The 22,294-nt window shown below is 40.0% G+C and overlaps 1 protein-coding gene across 1 annotated transcript in view; it reads right to left on the reverse strand.

Moving 5' to 3' along the window:
• LOC150089483 (pancreatic lipase-related protein 2-like) overlaps positions 1-21,662 on the reverse strand; it is a 50,624-nt gene extending 28,962 nt beyond the window's left edge. The window contains exons 1-2 of the mRNA XM_090390002.1: positions 21,524-21,662; positions 4,413-4,885 (exon numbers count right to left, since the gene is read on the reverse strand). Of these exons, the coding sequence (XP_090246128.1) occupies positions 4,413-4,885; positions 21,524-21,662 (612 nt within the window). The remainder of the gene's footprint in view (positions 1-4,412; positions 4,886-21,523) is intronic.
• Positions 21,663-22,294: the final 632 nt, after the last annotated feature.

The raw sequence follows: 22,294 nt of genomic DNA on the forward strand, positions 1-22,294 counted from the left end.
CATATTATCAGTTGAAAAAGAGACTTGTCAGCCTTGAAAGCTTCTGCCATTGTATATTTTATTGTATTATATTAAACTGGGTTATCATTGTATATTCTTCACAACCATGGACCCGAGTACACCAGGCCCATTCGTTACAAGTTTAATTTCCATTACTAGAGGTATTTGTGTATTGTTTATTTTAACTCTTGGTGGTCGACAAACGTCCAATTTAGAGCCAAGGACCATAATTTTTGTCTTGGTAGAACTAATTTTTAACTTATTTTCAACTGTCCACTGTTGAAGATCAGATAACTTTCTCAGCAGGTATTTCAATTGAAGATTGTGAATTGCCACTAACAAGGACTGTCAAATCATCCGCATATGCGATGATCTTCGCGTTGTCAGATTCTGGTAATCCAACCTTGCAAAACAAAGTTACAGAAAAGTGGCCCCAAAACGGAGCCTTGAGGACGCCCTCGAAAGACCTGACGCAAAATTTGTCTGTACTTAGATCTGACATTGATAAATCTGTTAGAAAAATAGCTCTTAATTAGAAGGTAAAGTTGCTAGGAACATTCGGCATGACGTAAACGTTCGAGGGCACTTTCCCACCAAAGGAAATCAGAACCCTCGAAGTCAATAAAGATAGCAAGAGTATATTTGAAACGAGTGTTGAACAGAAGAAATGAAGTCAGCAAGGGCGTCTTCTCAGGACCTTCCAGGAGTGAATCCGTATTGATTAGGCGCAATTAGTCCCCAATACAATAACAAGTTGTTAATCGCAGGGCACTTAAACGTTTTAATAGGTTACCAAGGTTTGCCAATAAGATTGGTTCCCTGGGGGGGGGGGGTGCTTGTCTGGTTTCTTAATCAGCTTGATAAGGGCAGTCTTCCACACATCCGGAAAGTTTTTCAGCCTCGAAACATTTATTGAAAAGTTGTAAAAGTGTACTGGGCTTTATCTTGCCATATTGGTTAGAGGATTTTCACAACTGCTAAATATCATCATAACAGTTGCCCACTTCATTGTTCACGATTTTGGTTACCGTAAAATCGCCGTTCAGTGCATTCCAAGGTTGTTGAAACATTCAACTGGGATTATACTTTGAGTAAATTTTCCGTTAGAAGAACTCTTTATTATATACAGAAGGCACATATATGCTGTATACAACTCCCTTCATGGCTACAAGCCAGGGGTTTACATAAAAGAAATTACACAACATAATAAACAAAGATGAAACAAAAAAAAAAGCATCGACTCAGAAAGGTTTGAACACTGGAGTGATGGATCCATGGCAGTGATGGATAGGTTCTAATGTCCTGTGACGTGGTCCTGGGAAGGAAGTCGACAGAGTACTTTCTGCCTATATTTCTTATTAACTGCGAACTTGCAGAGGTCGCCGTCCAAGGAGCGTATGTCCTGCAGCATTTGCACGGGTAGGAACCGATCAGATAACTTTAACCGGTTTGGGAATGGCCTGAATTGGATTAGCCCTAAGGCTTAGGACTGGGATTCTCCATCCGCAGTTAGCCCAGAAATCTGGTAGTGAAATAATGCCGACCATCATTTTGACGGCAAAGACGAGTCTTCTCTCGTGAATGATGGCAGGAAGATGTCTGATGTTTAGAGCTGCTGCCATCTGGGTGGTCCTTGGTGTAGGGGGTAGCCAAATCTCAGGGCGTTTAAGGATATCACTTCTTTTCTACTTCCTGCTTTATAAAATGGCCTGATGATGGTGCCGAGGGGCCATTTGGTGCAGGTTCCAATAATTTAAAACTGACTTGTATCACAATAGATGCGAAAAGAAGCATATGATGTACTTCAAGTGTTCAATCTCTGAATCTTTGTCTAACTGAAGTTTCTCAATCAGTACGTGACGACTTGTCTGACGTGTCTGGAGCCAAACGCTAGACAAACTGCTGGGAGGGGGAATCTGTGTGATGAACCGATCTGTTTGTAAAGCCGAAGCTTTGAGACTAGTGCGGTGCTCGTTCAAGTTGTTTTCCTCCTGTTTCGACTGGCCATCTTGCACTTGGTAGTCTGGATATTTTCCGGTTCGGCGCCCAACATAAAGTTGGTCGCAGGCCTGGCAGTGGTTCGGTCTTGTTAATCAAGAAGACGGCTATGAATTTTTGAATAAGACTGATTGTCACAGTCTTATTCAAAATGTGCGCCATCGCACACTTCATCAAATGTGTGATGGCGCACATTTGATGAAGAGTGGCAGTATTACGAAAACTGCGAATCTTGTGGGCTATTCGTAATTTAGGTAATCCACGGGCGGACGGATAGTGTACGAAGCAGTAGTCCCCGGGTCAACGGCGGGCGCCCACACCTGTTGCAGAACGCATTATCCTGTTGGAATGCACCAACAACCTGTGCCATCTCGGAAGAGGTGGCAAAGGTGGGTTCCAACAGGATAATGCGTTCGGCCACGTTGCCAGTATTCAAGATTGGTTTGCTGAACACGCAAGGGATTTCCATGTGCCGCCATGGCCGCTGAAATCGCCGATATGAATCCCATAGAATATCCGTGGGTCGACAGATCTGGAATTATTTCGATCCTTCACCATAGACCATCGGAGATCTATGGGACACAATCCTGGCGATATGGTACACATACCTCCTGCAAAATTCAGAGGTATTATAGAATACATGCCTCGCCGTGTGGTAGCGATGCTGACTACAAGTAGTGGGGGTTTTGTCCACTGTTAGGTAGGTGGTCATAGTGTTTTAAATGGACAGTGTATAAATTATTGAAGTCGTGGGTTGCCTGTCCAAATTAAAAAAAAAAAAAAAAAAATTAAGGCCTTGAACATGTTTTAATTGTACAACCCTCGCAGAATGCCAAAAGATTATACAAGGTGTCTCAAAAATATTGGTACAAACGTTTAGGGGAGGTAGATAACATCTAAAGGAATGTGAATCGCATAGCAACACATAACCGGAAACGTCACCGTAAGTCGGTAGACGGCGCTGTTCATCAGTTCGCGAGAGGGAAAATTTCTGATTTACTCATTCAAGCAGTACTCGCCGCACGAAGAGCATGCATCGATATACGAACTGTGAACTGGCAGACATGCACCTAATGTATGGATTAGCAAAGGGCAATGGACGAGCCGCTCAACGAATTTATGGAGAACGCTTCCCAGACAGACATATATCGGACCACCGTTGTTTGCGCGTGTGCATCAAAATTTGTGCGATTATGGGTCACTTAGAGGTAACAGAAGTAGTGCGGGCAGACCACGTTCGACGCGACCTCCCGCCATGGAAGAAAGTGTGTTGAACGCCGTCCAGAATAATCCTACCAGCACACGTGCCGTTGCCTCTGCTTTAGGAGTGTCTCGTTGCAGTGTACAGCGTGTCTGGCACGACGATTCCTTACACCCCTTTCATCTCCAAAGGGTTCAGCTACTGCTCCCCCAAGATCATCCTGCACGTGTGGCTTTTGCGCAGTGGTTTCTCCAAGAAAGTGTTCAAGACTTGAATTTTCCAGGCTATATTTTGTTCACGGATAAGGCTTATTTCACTCGGGAAGGCTTATTTAATCAGCACAGTGCTCATGTGTGGGCTCACGACAACCCACACGGTGTGCACCCCCATGCGGCACAACATCGCTTCGCAATAAATGTGTGGGCAGGTATGGTCGTGACTGCTTAGTCGGCCCATACCTGTTACCATCCCCCATGAACTCCGCTAAATATCGGATCTTTCTTGAACAAGTTCTACCAGGGTTACTTGACGATGTTCCAGCAAATGTGACACTCAACATGACGGGGTGCCTGCCCATTATGGAAGGCGTGTTCGTGACCATTTGAACAGGCGTTTTGGACGTCGATGGATTGGCCGTGGTGAATCCGTTGCCTGGCTCCCACACTCACCTGATTTATCGAGCCTTGATTTCTTTCTGTGGGAGGCCCTCAAATCTATCGTGTATGAATCGCCTGTGGAGACGGAAATGGATCTCGTGGCGAGACTCGTCTGCGCTGATGCTACTGTCAAAGAAACTCCAGGTGTGTTCGACCGTGTCCGCCAATCCATGCTGCGTCGGTGTCACGCATGCATCGCGTCTCATGGTGGAACCTTCGAGGATCTGTTGTAACGTCATGAAATGCATCCATCTCGTTCTCCATTGTTAATATTATGTCAAATAAATGTTTGCCACTAATTACTGTCTTGTGTCATTTCTGCTTCTTGTGCCTCTGCTACTACTTTCCCGTGACGTTTCCAGTTATGGGTTCCTATGCGATTCACATTCCTTTAGATGTTACCTACCTCACCTAAACGTTTGTACCAATATTTTTGAGACACCCTGTATATTAGACTGAAATCATTTCTGCAAATATCTCTAGGTTATTATCCAAATGTTTTATATAACAAAGTTAACTACATAACTCTTAGTATATTGTCAATAAATATAACATACCGTCTCAAGGAAAGCATTCTTCATTTTCCATACCCATGTTAGGTTATTTCTTCCTCCAAAGCCGTGAGTTATAATTTTCAAAGGAAGTTTAATATTGAAGTTACTATACAGAATTGAGGACTTATTCTTATAATCGATGAACTGCGGATCATAAAAATTTTGGCGTGTATATAAGAGAAACTTTGTGCGTACCACATCAGGAGAATCAGGAAGTACACCGACATGGTGAAAAGTTCCGTTCCTATGGAAGCAGTCAAGATCTTCATAGCATACAGTATTGTCCAGGAAAGGTATTACCCATTCGAAGTAGGTCCTCGTTAACTGTAGCTCTTGCTTCGCTTGCAGTTCTTTTCTCGCTTGCAGTTCTTTTCTCGCTTGCAGTTCTTGCAGAGAATTTATAATAGTATCATGAATGTTGGAATCGCTATCTGTCGTCTGAGGTTCCCATGAGAGGATCAAGCTAACGAGGCTTACTGAAAAACAAAGCAAATGCAATAAAATTAATAAAAAAATATGTATGTAGAATTGCTTATATAGGAATAGGATGATTCAAACTTCGTGAACCGCAGAACGAAAGAGCTAATTTCTTTCATTTTGATAACCATACGCAATTCTTATAAAACCACATCGGTGGCAACACTCTTTACACCCACTTCCGGAATATTGGTTGTTAGGCTAAACTTGCACAGTACATACCGGTTTGTTCGTAACTAAACCATCATGATATATTCCTTTGAGAATGTATGTTTATAGTCGAACAACAACAACAACCGAATTTTGAGAACAATTCAAGAGTATGTACCGCATAAATCAACAATTCGCGATTTGTAACCTGTTTTTGTGCAGTTTGTGTTCATGACAAAAAGAACCAAACGCTCTATTCCGAAGCGAAGAAAAGCTTTAATATGTTAATCAGTGATTATTGCTGTAACCCAAAACATATCTGAGACGACTTGCATCAAAAATAGGCATGTTTTATTCAAGTACCCAAAAGCCATCTCTATTGTATTCATGTAATGCATGAACTTAAAAGAAATTCATGGAAAGAAAAAAAGATTGCATTATTGTCCCTGGATTCGGGCCTTTATTGGTTCGAATGGAATTGACATTTTTCACTATTTTCTTCAGTGATGAATCTTGGTTCCACTTGAGTGGTTATGTCGAAAATCAAAACAGTAAGCTATAGATTAACCAAATTCTCATGTATTTCATGAAACGCCCTTATATCCTCAAAAAATTAGGGTGTAATATGCCGTTTCATGTCTCCGACTGATTGGACAGCTGTTATTCGAGAACACAATTGACGAAACGTATGCCAGGATTTCATACACCACTTTATTACGCCATTCGACAATGACAAACTGGGCGATTGTTACACTTGAAACAGTGGCACCAATGAAATATACCATTTAATCCTCACAAAGCTGCTGGGTTGATCGGCCTCGGGTTTTTAGTCCAGCTAAACAGAAAATCGACCTCAGAACAGACATTATACAGGGTGTCTCAAAAATACACGGCATAATTTCAGGAATGGGTTCCTCATATGTAGACAATAAAAATATTTTATATCAACATAGTTCCGGAAATGCTTGGTTTCTGAGTTTGGAAGGTCTGTCTATGACACTTAACTGTTCACATCACCTTATAGTAATTGTTCAAAATGTACACCTTTTGCCTGAATACAGGCCTCACATCGACGTCTCATGGACTCGCGAAGACGATGCCAAATTCCTGGCATGTTTCGTATTGTCTCACAACCTGCCACAATTCGATTGCGGAGAGTTTCCACATCAGCTACCGGTGTCGGATACACCAGTGACTTTAAATGGCCCCACAAGAAGAAATCTTATGGCAGAAGGCTGCGAGATAATTCTAGTTGATAAACAGGAGTACTTGGCTTTCCAAGCCTTTGCAACTGCAATATTTCTTAGGCGGAAGGCTTTCTGCATCTGGAAGCCTTGTGGGTAGCCAAGTGGCCAGACACAACAACAGAACACACACATAATACACACAAACCTACGTTACGCACATCTGGCCCATTTGTAGTGATACTGTTCTTCACAGAGATACGAGGCGGAGTTGAACAGATGTTATAGGTGCCGCCCTTTACAAAAACACATGTCTACATCTGGAAGCCTTGGATTTGTAATGCGGTATGGTGTAGTGTCGAATTACCTAAAGTTCTGTGAAATCATGGAGGCTTCAGTCTGCTATATCCACTGCAACTCCAGCTCCTTGTGCTGGCATTTCTATTCTCGGCAGCTCCTGGCGCTGCTGGCTTTCCAACAGACTGTGAACAGATGTAGCTCTTTCCAATGAAGTTTGGACTTCGTCTGAAATTTAATTATATGTACATTTATATTTTATGTAATTTAATTATTTTCAGTTTGTTCATATCAATCTCTTTTGGTCATGGCAGGTTTTTCTCTCCTTGTAGTACTTGGACAAACAGGAGAAGAAGTATATAAGAGTACTGCTAAATTACCGTATTTCCCCATGTATAAGATGTACCTTAATTTTGGGGCCCGAAATTAGAAAAAAAAAAAAAAAAAAAAATGTATTACATAAAGTTATTGAACACTCAAGTTTTATTCATCATAAAATTCATACAGCTCCTCATCACTGTCAAAACTTCCATCCATTAGCTTGTCCTCATCTGTTTCTAATGACGAATCGCTGTCTTCATACCTCGTCCTCAGTTCCATCTATGGCATTTGAAATTCCACACTTCTTAAATGACTTGACAACGATCTCAATCTTGATATTATCCCAGGATCTTTTCACCCAGGTACAAACTTCTCCTATAGTTGGTTTCTTCACTCTTCCTGCTGGTGTCAAATTGTCCCCAGAAGACTTCATCCATTGGTTTCATTCGTCTCTTATGGCAGCTTTGAAGGGTTTGTTAATGCTGACATCAAGTGGTTGGAGCTGGGATGTCAAGCCTCCAGGTATGACGGCAAGTTTTGTTTTTTGCTCTGCAGCAATCTTTGTGTTTTTTGTTATGTGTGCCCTGAACTGATCAAGCACCAATAGGGCAGGTTTGCGTAAGAGCCCACCTGGTCTCCTGCTCCAAACTTTCTCAAACCAGATCTTCATCCCATCCAACCCTTGTCACGAACGTGGACAATCACTCCTCGAGGAACGTCTTCTTTTGGCATTGTTTTGCGTTTGAAAATCGGCATAGGAGGCAGCTTGGTTCCGTCGGCACAACAAGCTAGAACTATATAATGGCTCTTTTCATGTCCACTTGTTTTCACAGTTACAGTTTTCACTCCCTTCTTATCAACAGTTCTGTTACTTTGGACATCAACTGAATGGGGACTTCGTCCATATTTGCAATCTGTCCCAACTCAAACTGATGTGTCTTCCGACATTGAATGACAAAACGATGAAATTCAAGGACCTTCTGCTCATAGCTTTCAGGCATCTTTTGGGCAAGTCTGGTGCGTGTACGCATGCTTAGTCCATTCCGTTTCATGAACCTAAAGCACCAATTGTGTCCTCCTTTGAAATCAGTAACTTCTTTTTCATCAGCAGTTCTTCTTGCCTCATGCTGAACCATCTTTGTGGGCACAGGAATCCCAATTGCCCTTTGCTCTTCAATCCATATCTTCAATTCCTTCTCTAAATCAGGCCATTTTGCTGACTTGCCTCTCATGGCCTTCTTCTGCCGTGGTGTTTTCAGTAGGGTTTCTTCTTCCCGTAGCCAGTCTCGGATTGTTTTCTCAGTTGGAGGAGGACCAAACTTACGTTCAGCAGCACGATTTCCATTGACTTTTGCAAACTGGATCACTTTTAACTTGAATTCAGCAGCACTGTACGAAACTCTTTTCTCAGCCATTTCTGGGCAGAACGTGGCAAAACGTAACTTAATATACCGGTAACAAGTACGAAACAATGAGCGCGAAGACAACAAGCGGGAAATGCAAGTAAAAAAAAAATCTACAACCACTGTATAAGACGCTCCCAGTTATTAGACCCCAAATTTTTCGAAAAAAGGTGCGTCTTATACATGGGGAAATACGGTATGTGTAACTGAGAGCGGGGTTGCCATTGGTTGGCTGGGACCGCTTTAACTAATAAATTAAAAAAAAAAAAAAACGCAAATTAACACAAATTAACAAATACCCAAATTAACACTTGCACTATCTCTGGCATTTAGCAAACATTCATTCAGCTTCTCTATTGTTTAGGGGGGGAACTAATGCCATATAAACCATTGCTGAAACCATTGGCTTATAGAGAGCAAACACTTAATCTCTCCTATATTAACTCCCATTCTTCGCGTGTAGCACAGGGGCATCGTCACTGTCCTTCCCACACCTGGTGGAAAAGGCCCTTATGGTTTGGTTCAAATCCCGTCAATGACATGAGGAGTTTTTTCGGAGTTAGTCGGTCTCAGACATAGGGAGGTTTTTTCCCCCGGAAATTCGGGATTTTCGTCCAGCAAAACAGGCAAATCGACCAGAGAACACACGCAATTGACGAATATAACACACTTGGGTAAGTTGATTTAATATTCCGAGTGACCCTAGCGTGACATTTTCTGATATTATTTACGATAGGCCATACTTCTCGAGTTGGCGCCTCCGTAGCCAGGTGGGCAGGAGCAGCAGTGCGTAGCACACGCTTCTTGATTAGACCGGGGTTCGAGCCCGTGACCACCACATACGGAGGAAGCGGAAAGGTCAGGAAATGACCACCGCATATCCCCGGAGCAATATAGCCTTAGTTGCTAATGCTCATTAAAAAAAAAAAAAAAACAAATAAAAAAACTTCTCGAGTTTATACATAAATACAAGATTTTCCCTTAGCATGGATTGTTGAGGAGGCTTCCATCCTGCAGTGGGTCGATAATGGCTGCAGTTTACTTTTTTTTTTTAAAAAGATTTTCCCTTTAAGACCCATGATATACTGTATTTCGTTAATATTAATCTTGAAGAAATCCATTATAGCATTTCTGAACAAGCTTGGATTCCTTGTGTCGATTTGCCTTTATTAATACTATTATATTATATTTAGGCCACCTGAACAATTAAATTCATCTGCCTTGCTGTGTCTTATGTCTGTCAATTGCTTGTGTTCTCTGGTCGATTTGTCTGTTTTCTGGATGAAAAACCCCAGAAACTGGGGTTTTTTTCGTCCAGCAAACAGACTTGTTTTTTACTCCGTGGCTCAGTTCGTCGGTCTCAGGCGTAGATAGCAAGGTTTTTTCTATCTTCGCCTGAGACCGACTAACCCAGCCACGGAGTGAAAAAAGTCCATTAAAGTTCCTCCCGTCATCGATGGGATTCGAATCCGAGCCTTTTCCAACCGTTGTGGGGAGGACGGTGACGATACCACTGTGCTACAGCGCAGACCTTTTATTAATACTAATATTTTTATAATATTGTCTCTAGTATAACCGGATTTAGAGTAATTTGGACAGTGACCTCGCAGATAGCCCAGTTGATATAATCGTCGGCCTCCCCACACCGGATGGAAAAGACCTGAGTTCGAATCCTGTCAGTAACACGAGGAATTTTTTATGGACAATGTGGCTGAGTTAGTTGGTCTCTGGAAAGGATATCCTGGCCCGGAACTCGTGTTTTTCGTCCAGCAAACGGCAAATCGACCACAAAACACACACACGATTTACGGGCATATTATATAAAGTGCAATATAGTCTAAGTTGCTGATGCGCCTACGACTTGTTCTCCTAGCGCTTCCGCGACGCGTACGCGTTTTTTTTTTTTTTTTTTTTTATTATAGGTCCTAGCCACTGAAATCTCAGGAAATTAGGTGGCAGGACCTGCCAGAGTTAATCTTAGTCTACTGGTGTTTCCTGGTATGCCTCCACGGGGCGAAAGTGGGGCAACGTTGGGCCTCAGTAGGGGTCCAGCGGCTAAATGACCAGATGAACAACGGTACACGACACTACACATGTACAATATCCATACACTCTTGAATCTCTGGCATTTCCAGTAAACTGGCACATCCATCACAATGCAACCAACGCGGAGATGGGGGAAATCCCTGGTGCCGCTTGACACTAAACACACTTTACGACTTGTACAGATCGTTGCGAGGTATATATTTAATTCATCTATCACATCATCTTGATTGCCTATGATTCCGCTGGTGCTATCTTGTAAGGATTTATTCTCTTTCTTAGATTCCCATGCGAATAGAACTCATTGTCCCCATTATTAGCTCTCTTTGCTAATGATTTTTCATGTTCATCTTTCGCCTGTTTCACTCTATCAGTGGTTTTGTTATAAATATGCTTATAATTACCATATGAATATTTATTTCGATATAGTTTGTAATATGATTAAATCTCTGCACTATCTGTTGTTATCCTCCGTGTTGGAATCGTTCATTCTTCACTGAATGAATATGTTTAGTGGCCTCCAGGACCCGTAATGCATTCGTATCATCAAACATACGTTATTTCTCTAGTGAACAGAGCCCAAAAACTTCCTCAATCTGCTGTAGTCCCCCCATCCCCTCCTTTGAAACTGAATCGCTTGTCTTTTGCATTGAAATACCTCTGGGCTGTACCCATTTTTATTACGTTTTGATCACTGTCGGTTTCTGCACGCTCTTATATACATAATGTAAGCTCGTATAGCTGGTGAGAATTAGATCAAGAACTTATGAGCTCTCTCTCGGACCTAATGGAATAAATAACATTCAGCCAGCTTGTTTAAAAATCTGATCATACTTGGTGCGTTGCTGGTCCACGATTTCCGATCTGTAAGAGATTAGGTGAAGTCACTTGAAGCAATCACACTTAACCTGTTCAACTTGGCCACAGATTTTTATCATACTCTTTGCTGTCTTTTAACCTATAACCCTTCCCCTCTCCCATCATCTTTCCTTTACCGCCTTCCACCTGGACAAGATCGAATTCCTGAAATGATTTCGACCTTCTCAGGTGGCACACCGGGCGGCAAACGATTGTGTTCGAATCCCATCAATGACAGGAGGAATTTTTATGGGCTTTTTTCACATCATGGCCGAGTTAGTCGGTTTCAGGCGATGGTTGCATGTTTTTTTACATGCAGGAAACCCGAATTTTTCGTCTAGCAAACTGGCAAATCAATCAATGAACACTTGAAATTTAGAGACACAATATAGTTACACCTCATAGCTCAGTTGCTTTGGCGCTTAACACACACCGGAATATGATCTAGTCGAATTTCAACAACTTTTGGTAAAAACGTAATTCACTTCCACTATCTCTACGGTATATATACTGTTTACTGTGATGAAATCATATCATAGTAAACAGCTTAATAGTAACCATTCTTGCATTAGTGTTTATTGACTTGACTAGGAAAAAAGAAAAGTTTATTCATTTTGTTTACAACACTTACTAAAGTACTAAATAAACAAGTTAAATTTTATATTCGATTACTGTTTGCTTTCCTAGAACATCGTTTATAGCTTAAGAAATATTTCCGTGTAGGCTGCTTCTCCTAGTGATTTGAGCCCTAATTTCATTACATTTTTTCTGTTAATGTGGTAATTTGAGGTTGTATAGAAGTATTCAAGTGTAACTGTCAGATTAGTGGTCCATGCCACTAATCTGACTCTCGGATTAGAAGTTTTCCCTGAATCCTTAAGGCCCCTTCTGTGAAACTAGCAAAGATCCTTGCTCTTCCTCTTCAAACGAATTATAGTCTACAAAGCAAGTCCCTTCTACCAACTACGGCAGGGGCCTAAAAATATCCCCATAAGCTTTTCAGGGTTCTTCAAGTCTAGATTTAATTGATACTCATTATATAATTCCTCCTATCATGTATCTGAAGAAATGTACAATAATACCTATCTTGCAGAATTTGTCCAGCACGATCCTATATTTTGCAAACAAGTCTTCATTGGGTTTTTGCTTTATAAGCCTCCATGGAAGCTCTTTACTCCCTTTGAAAACTGACATCTTGTTAATAATGTTTATTCCATCTGTTCCAGAAAATTACAGAAAAAGTTTTTTACAAATTTTTAAATTAATTAATGAATTTAATTTAATTTAAAATGTACATTATTACAGAAAATATCATCCGTTTCCCTAACAAAATCTTCACTAAAATTACCTCATTTGGAACCAAAGCTTGATGATCCGACCTGGGGGTAAATCACTCGGGAGAGCGCCACCTGGCATGGTCCTTCTCACTTGAATAACTGCTGATCCCCCAGTTTCATGATTGCCAATGGTATCTATTTACTTTTTCAAACATTCCTTCTCATCCAAGATCTTTCTGGTACGCCATCAGGAATTTTAGCAAATAGCGGCGTATTTCTTGCTATAGGAGTGCTGAATCGTAGATTTTAGCACTCCTATATCTATCTGGCACACAGAAATACGCCACCATTGCTATAAACCTCCCCATATATCTCACAGAAAGTACAAGCGACAATACTGTGATTGCTACAACTGCAATACGAGTGAATCAAGAGAGGCAATTTTCTCCTATCATTGTGTGTCACGCCGTGCTGTGCTTATTATTTCCCATGAAAATCCCACTTATTGGTAGATAAAATAACTTGAATTACAGAAATATCATCACAAAGTAATTTGTAAAACTAGTATACGAGTATTATCCGTATAACAAAATTTAAAATGGTGAACACTTTATAAAACCTACATTTTTTAATATAGAACTGCACCCTATAACCTATTTTAAACTTTCAATTTTCGCCATCGTAATTTAGATGGATGTGTGAATGATTTAATGTAGTGTTCGAACTAATTATTCAATTTTAAAAGTAATCAATTACGAAACCAACATAATTAATACAGTAAATTTAACATAATTATAAAACAGAAAAGTGAAGAAATTCCAGTAAGTTTTACTACTAAAAACTCATTCTCTGTGACAGTACTGTGGTTTCACCGCTTGTCACTTGTTTGTAGAGATTTAGATTCGAATTTCTTCGGAGAATGGGGGACTTCTTAAGCAGGCAACGAGAATCGAACTTAAGCATGCTTTTTCCATGGTGCATATGCAGACTCTTATTTACCCACGAGAGCTGAATATAGACAAATATAACACAATTCAGCGGATATTTTTAACTTAAATCTGATTTTTTAAAAATTCTTTTTCGATAATATTCGTGAAATATTTTTCGAAACTTCTCTGTTTAACATTAATCAGGTTTTATATGAAATAAAAAAAAATGATAAATCAAAATGAGAATATATTTATTTTTCTTGTTTGCTTATGTAATTTAATGTTTTGCTTGAACGAAATCACGGATGTCATGCATATCAAGAAGTGTCAAAGGCTCAATACGGAAAACATAAAAAAACATATTTCAAATACATTACAAATATATTTCATTATCAATAGAAAAGGTTTATTTTAAATTAGGAATGTAAGGGAAAAAATAAAAGAAAACTTTAGAAGAAATTAACATCAGAATGGTTTTTAATGAAATATAAACTTTTAAAACTTTATTGGTGTGCGTGCGCTGATTAGTGTATTGCCCAATACGGAGTCAACTGCTGAGGCAATAAATGTTTCTAGAACATTTATTGTCATTACATAACTGTTGAGAGCCAGCTGTTGTTTCTCATTCACCTCATTGAAGAGCAGTCAAGTATATTTCGTAGATTAGACTGATATTTCCTGATAACCATGAAAAAAGAGTTTACATTTTTAGGCGCTTTCACATTACATGCGAAAAGAGTCTGTCTTCTCCATGTTCATCCTCTGCCTCCTCCATCCGCTTCTAACAACTCGACTCGCAGTGCACAGAGTTATATGAAATTTTATATTTGTCTCTTTGAAAGATTTATCAGATCACAAATTTCATTAAAATCAGACAAATAGAAACCGGAAATTATTATTATTTATTTATTGTTTCCATGTGTATATATATATATCCGGGAAAGTGGGGAGGTACCTTGCTGTCCACGCCTGAGACCAATAATTCAGCCAGAGTGGAAAAAACCCATAAGTTTCTCTCGTCATTGACAGGATTTGAACACGGGACTTTTCCATCCAGTGTGGAGAGGACGGTGATTATAACTACTGTGTTACGGTGGCGGTATAAACAAAATTCCCAGCAGGCTCTCGTCTGCATTTGTTTTCAAAATCTGCGAGAACTAAAGAAGTCCCATCCCGGTGGAAAGCCTAGCCTTTGCGGATGACTTAATTATCCTTATAAAAGGTAACTCGCGAGTGGTTGTAGAGCAAAGATCAAATGTCGCCATCTTGCAGCTGCAGAAGTGGCATAAATGCACATTCTCAAAATATCGCCTGAACAAACCAAATCAATACTTCTAAAAGGCAATGCATTTAGACATAAGAAGACTTTCACAAATTAAAATTATTACAACCACTATCAAAATGGTAAAAGAACTAAAAAATGCCTTGGAATTGTCTTTGATCCAAAATTAACTTTTTACATCCACCTGGCTTACTTGGAAAAGAAAGTGAGGAATTACGCAGGCACGATTGCCAGGATCAGTCGAGCAGACTGGGGGTTCAAAAGAAAGACCCTGGCAGTCATATACCATGCAGTGTTCATACCTGTTATAACCTATGGAACTGGTGTGTGGTTTACTCGCTCGGCCATAGTAAATGGGGGGGGGGGGAAGTTATGTTAAACTTGAAACGATACAGAGGACAATTCTCCTCACTATCACCAGCGTATGCTGTACTGTGATGATACCGGCACTGCAGGTGTTGGCTGGTGCTCTTCCACTTTATCTGAAAGTAGCCGAAAAAGTCTTATATTATAGACTAAAAAAGGGCATGCCCACAGAATTTCTGGGGATAGCCTTTGATACAGCCAACACCATCAAAGCTGAGAGAAAAAGAACAGCCACAAAGCTCCATGAGCTATGGCAAACAAATTGGGAGCAGGAAACCAGAGGTGTGGTTACGAAAAGATTTCTGCCTCAGGTGGCAATGGTTAGTCCAAAACCACCTAAGTGGAATACCCCGGAACTTTTCACATTTATACTGACAGTTCATGGCTCCCTAAAGGGAAACTAACCTCCTTAGGGTTGACTGGTGATGCCAACTGTACCTGTGGCGAGAGTGGACGGACGCACATTCTATAACTATGCACTACTGTGCTGCCACTTTATTAGGTACACTTCTGCCGACCGGGCTAGCCGGGTGGGTAAAGTGCCTGCCTGGCAACCCAAAGGTCGCGGCTTCGATTCCTGCCTCGGGCTTGGATCAATGTACTGCAAAAACCTTGGGAGGTGCATTATGGCCACAGAAGCCTATGCGCCAACAACTACCAAAAAAAAAAAAAAAAAAAAAAAACACTTCTGCTGTGCATACAAATGGTTTGCCCCACAATGTTGTAAGTCACATTACCACAGTTGTGGATATAAATGCAGCAGAACAATCTCTCTAGTATCAGTTAAGCGTTACAAGCCGTAGCAAGAAAGAGGAAAAGAAGTATTCTAACGAACTTCGAATGTGGCATGGAAGTAGGTGCAAGACGTGCTTGACAAAGCATTTCTGAAACGGCAGTTTTCCTGAACTTTTCACGCACCACAGTTTCAAGGGTATATCGAGAATGGTGCAACGAACAGAAAACATCCTCTCAACGGCACTCCTGTGGAAGATAACTTGTTGATGAGAGAGGTCAGAGGAGGATGGCTAGAATTGTGCGAGCAAACAGACGGGCCACAATGTTGCACATCACGTCAGAATACAACCTTGGTGCGCAGAACAAAATATCGCAACGAACCACTAGTCGCACTTTGTCGCGAATGGGCTACAACAGCCGACGACCACATCGCATACCCTTGTTATCAATGAAGAACAAGAGAGCACGCCTCCTGTGGGCACAGCAACACCAGCACTGGACTATCGAGGATTGGAAAACAGTTGCTTGGTCTGACGAGTTGAAGTTCCTGGTGCATCATGTTGATGGAAGGCTCAGAATTTGGCGAAAACAATATGGACCCGTCATGTCTGACGACTACTATGCAAGGTAGTGGGGGATGTTTTCTTGGCAAACATTGGGTCCATTGATACCCATAGATTCACGTCTGAATGCCACGTCGTTGCTGACCAAGTGCATCCGTTCATGTTGACAGTTTATCCTGTCTGCTGGTTACTTCCAGCAGGATAATGCGCCGGTGCACAAAGCCCGAATCACTATGGAATGGTTCCAGGAACATGACAATGACTTTTCTTTGCAGCAGTGGCCCGCTCAGTTAGTGGATCTCAATTCTATTGAACATCTTTGGGATGAGCTGGAAAGGGCTGTTCGCTGCAGGCCTACACCTCCGTCGAATCTCAAGGAACTGCGTGACACACTCATGTCTGCATGGTACTCCATTCCTGCACAACGTTTTCAGCAACTTGTTCAATCCATGCCTAGACGAATTCAGGCTGTTTTGAAGGCTAAAGGAGGCTCAACACGCTACTCGATAGGTGTAACTAATAAAGTGGCAGCATAATGTATGTTCATGATATACAGCTTGAGATAAGGTACTGAATTTAGAATTCTAAAGCAACCATTTATGATTCAAGATGTGATAACCTCTCGGAACGCCTTAATCCCAGAGGCTATAAAGACTTTGATGGCAAGCTCTCAAGAATGAATTTTCCTTTCTGTTGTGGAGTCAAGCTGCTTCTGGTTGCGTGCCAAATTTGTTGTAAAGAGAAAAAAAGTCACAATCAAGTGTTTGAAGTAGACTAAGCATCTGTTTTGGCAGGTGTCTGCTAGGGCAAGAGTAGTATGGTTTAGTGTAGGTGCCAATCTAAATCTGGGTATAAAATTCTCCAAGAGCATATGCCCCCATATTATGTATTTGTATAGATAATTGTGGTTAACGAACAGTTTTTTTTTTTTTTTTTTATATATATTGTGCTGACTACAAAACCTGGAATAACTCACGCAAAAACATGTTACTTTTTCCGCTGCCGATTATTATCATTAGTGGCAAATGATGCTAGGAAGCAAACTTATATAGCATCAGCCAAAAAAAAAAAAAAAAAACCGCTACTCATCTCATCTCTCTATCTCCTCTAGTAATTTGTCTAATCCTTTTTTAAATTTATTCAGACTATCTACTTCGATACCAGATGGAAGCTTGTTCCAACAATCAGTCTCTCTGGCTGAAAGCAAATTTACGCACATCTATCCTGCAACAATCCTTTTTCGGTTTAAATGTATATCCCCTTATCTATGTGTATCGTCCCAGAAAGAGTTGATGCCATCCGCATTTAATTTACTCAATCCATTTAAGGCCTTAAAAGTTCAATCAGGTCTCCCTTACAGTTACCAGTTTGCGTACTCGAGGTGCAGCGTAACCCCTGCTTTATACAGCGGGGCAATTACTTCCTTCTCCTGCTGGGGAAAGTAACACAATCCAAGCAACAGAACTGTGCGTTGTTCCATCCATCTTATGCGATGGTATCAACAGGAAAAGATCTGTACATGGAACTCGTACAAAAGATTAATCCATTATTACTCAACAGATCTCTCGCCAAACGACTACTAGTGGCATCTAGCCAAACGATCATCACGTCGCAGCTAATCAAACGACTATCACTGGTATTTTTTAACACTTGGACAGTTGCGTAGTCATTTATTGCTGATATTCTGGAAGGTAGGAATTGTGAACGTCTGAGTTAAAAAAAATAAATATGGAAGCAGCTGTCAGTGTAAGCAAACACTGAAATATTGTGTAAATATTTTTCAAGCGAGCTTATAATTAAGATTAATCTAATTTAACCCCAGGGGCTCACATCTGGTGAGTATGGGCTTGGCACACCAGGGTCCTGAGCTTTGATATCATCATTCTTCTCTTTCTTGGTGATTTTCTTTTTTCTCTCTCTCTCTCTCTCTCTCTCTCTTTTAGGAAGTATCTTCTACTTCAACTCTCAACACATGCATATTCACTATAAATTCTAATACCGTTTGGTCGTCCCGGAGTATAAACAGAAAATTTATTTATTTTAATTCGGAAAAATTTTTTTGGCTGATTCAGCAAAAGTCTCAGGCTTCTTTGCACCATATGGCTAATAATAATAAGATAATTTGAGCAAATCTGAGTGTTAAGTAGGATGCAAATGTATAGAATTTTCCATGAAAATGACGGAATACTTCGAAAAGTGATAAAATATAAGAAACCTCTTTTCTATCGTTTCATGTGCAATAAATAAATAACGTATAGCCTCAAAATGAAAATATATATCATTACTTACTAGACACCACAAGCGTTAATATTTGCTTCATTATCGATGGACCGAAAGGCTACCGATAGAAGAAAGAGAGAATTATGTTTTTAATGAATCTTTTATGCCATCTGCACTTTCAGAAATCTTGTTCTCTTATCTTCAGATTAAAGTATTCTGATATCGTCTGCAAGGACGTGGAACCTTTTATTCCCACAGTTTCTGAGAATCAGCAGGTGTTAAATAAATAAAATACTGCAAAGGCTGCGACTTCACTATTTGAATTTATTAAACAATTCATGCATGTAAGGGTTCCATAGTATTCTTTAAATCATTGGTTTTCAGAAAATATTTTTGTGTGAAGACTGTGCCCCTACACACTGTTGTGGTGGGCAGAGGCGTAGCTAGGTTTTTGGCGCCCTTGGCAAATTCGTGGCTACACGCCTTTTTTTCGATAATTGGTAAAATCATAATAAATAATAATAAGTACGTGCAATCGGACCTCTGTTTAACGAACTTGTCCACGAAATGTCAAATTATTTTCAGCAGAGAACAATATACATTTTAATATTATTTTCGAAATTTCGCTTCTTAGTGCTGCTTGTGCAACGTCGTCAATTAGTCCACATTTTTGAAGACCTTTTCTACCAATTTCCATTTTGTGAAATTGGTTGTGTTGTAACGAATTCTGAGAATCAGAATTCGTTACAACACAACACAAAAATAGAATGTTTGGATTTACATATTTCCAGTCCTTAAATCTATCTGAGCTGCAAAATGGAACATTATTTGTGCCAGATACAAATAAGAGGGACGGAATACAATATATTGCATCTTTGTTTTTGTAATAAAATAACCATTTTTTTTTTTCAATAACTTAACCCCAGGGGCTCCCATCTGGTGAGTATGGGCTTGGCACACCCAGGGTCCTGAGCTGGATATCATCATTCTTCTCTTCCTTGGTGATTCCCTTTTATTTCTCTCTCTCTCTTGGGGTAGATCAGAAAATTTTTTTTTGACTGGTGCAGCATAAGCCTCAGGCTTCCTTGCACCATATGGCTAATAATAACTTCATTTTTCTATTTCCACTATTTATTGAAACATCGGCCATTAGTGACAGGATACGTACTTAACACTGTTCAGGAGCAGTGTAGGATAGAACACCCTAGGGAAAAAAAACTATGGGATAAAAAAAACCACGTATCGAAAAAACGACTACATGACTATGGCCCAGTTAAAGGAATTGAAGGCAAGAACATACAATAGTCCTGCACTTTTCGGTCAGGTAAAATTATACAAGACTGGGTTTCCTATTCGACCTATTGTTTCCTACAGGAACTCGGCATTTTCATCCTTAGCCACACGTGTATATAACATTATAAAACCCTTTAGACAGGTAATACAATTTGGGATTAAGAACTACGATACATTATTTAATAATCTTAAAGACTGTAGACTCGGCGACAATGACAATTTATTCTCACTAGATGTTACTTCGTTATTTACGAATGTAAACGTTGAATACACATTAGATATTATTTGGTATATGTTAAATAATATACCGGATTAGGGTACAGGCTAAGGATAGAATACAAAACACTACACCAACCAACAATAGTAACATCAAAAAATACTTTATTTCTGTCCCATACGTTGAACAGTGGCACAAACAGCTTAATAGATTCTTTAAAAGATACCGAATTTAAAATTGTGGCCAGGCCAATACGGAAATTACACACTATACTGAACAATCGCTCGGTTCTTTCTTGAAACTTTCTTCGCATTTCTTGCGGTGATTGCGACTAGTCTTACCAAGGTTCGACGCGATTTTCTCTTAATATTCGTGTAAATCAGCAGAAGCCTCAGTTCGAGCTTCTCGTTCAGCAGTGTCAGAATTAGCCTTTCGTGCCATTAACCAAAAACGTACTTTTTTATTTAACGAGGCCAAAATACTTAATGTTCAACGTAATTATACGGGACTATTAATTACAGAAACCGTAGAAATTAAATTACGCGAGAATTCTGTTAATGTTCGGCAGCCATATTTGATCTCCGATGCGTGGACCTTTACGCGCATGCGCGAAGACAAATAATCACTACAGTATTTAAGTTTCAGGTTTAACCCGATTCGTTAATTTTCATTCCTGTGATCACGACATACGGTCGAAAAGCGTTGGCAGCTTCAGGAAGGAAAATCGCTTTGAATATTTTCGTTAGATTCTTTTAATTGCGTTAATTTGATTTTTAATTGTTTTAAATTGATTTGAATTGTGTTAAATTGGTTTTGTAATTATTTATATTTTACTCTAATGTTACCTGTTAGTTGTCGGTTTTCTTCGTTTTTTCCGTTTTAATTTCTGGAGGGTATCATACTGAAGTGTTCTACGTACTATATTGAGGGAAACTCCTCTTATTATTTTACAAATATTATTATCAACGTAGAACGTATTGAGTATTACAGCTCTGATTCATACTATCTAATTATAAATTATAAACGCTTGCATTATAAATCTATAGCTCACTGCTTTACAGAAGAACGAACTTATTTACACAATCATAAAAATGAACATAATAAAAGGAACATCATACCGTATCTATAAAAAATCAAACAAATAAAGCAGAATATTGAAAATCTCATTAAGCGTTAAGGTTCATTTAAAGTTCATTTTTCTTCCACCTGATGCTGTGATCTATGCCATTCAGATATTCCCTCAAGGTCTCTCTCTCATTCACATAGTCTAGACAACGGTTCTTCAAACGCTGTTGATACTCCTTTGTGGCACGTTTGACTCGTTTTCTTGGAGGCTCACCGTGAGAATCCTTAATCAGGGCTGTTGATACCGCCTGATCCTTTCTAATACTTTCAATGGCCTTCCAGATGGTTGGGTGGTCATGCACCACAGGCCCATGGAAAGCAAAATTCTAACTCTCGCATAAGTTGTTGGTGCGAGCCTCCTCATTAGTGGTTGCCTGATGGACATTCCGTAACTGTGGTGGAACCGGGAGGAATCTTTCTCATGAATACTGGAAGTAGTCCATCCGGAAGAGCTGGTGGCTGGATGCAACGACAAGTGTTAGGTCCTTTGGAAATGCTCCTTTCTGTAAACATTGAACGTTACGTTTCAAAGAGTCTAGCTGACCAATGGCACAACGGACTTAAAGTGGTTGTTGACATATGGCTTCTGCAACAATATATGCAGCTCTGACCCTGTTGGTCAAAGCAGCTATCTTTATGGTGCTCCTTACTTCGGCTGCTTTAACCTTGTTAGGATCTGGGTCGTGGCTGTGTTCAGTCACAGAAAGTAGTTGCTTCACCTCTAAATCTGTATGAGCAGAATCTTTGCAAGAAAGTGCATTCCTCTGCGAACATTCCCAACTTATTCGTCTACTGTTTGAGCTCTTCTTGGTGTATAAGTTGCTTTCTGCGCACAGTTTAGAACCTCCTTTATTATTCTTGATGATCTCCATGGTGATTGAAGAAAGACCGATTTTTCAGGTCACTTAAAGAGTATAACCAATTTTTAAAAACACTACAAAGCTCACAACAACAGTATAATACCACAGACGTTAACACTATGGTAGATGAAGTGGGATGCCTCAGGTTAAATCTAGTAGCCTTATATACACACTCCTGACTTACCCTCCCCAGCAGTGACTTGAGGTTAATTCTGATTTAACGCCTTTCAGGCTGCTAAGATACAAAGTGAGGTCACATACATGATCACTAAATCGTGACCTGAG

This window comes from Mastigoproctus giganteus, chromosome 2, assembly GCF_048544385.1.
Source record: "Mastigoproctus giganteus isolate SK-2022 chromosome 2, ASM4854438v1, whole genome shotgun sequence".
Lineage (NCBI taxonomy): Eukaryota > Metazoa > Arthropoda > Arachnida > Uropygi > Thelyphonidae > Mastigoproctus > Mastigoproctus giganteus.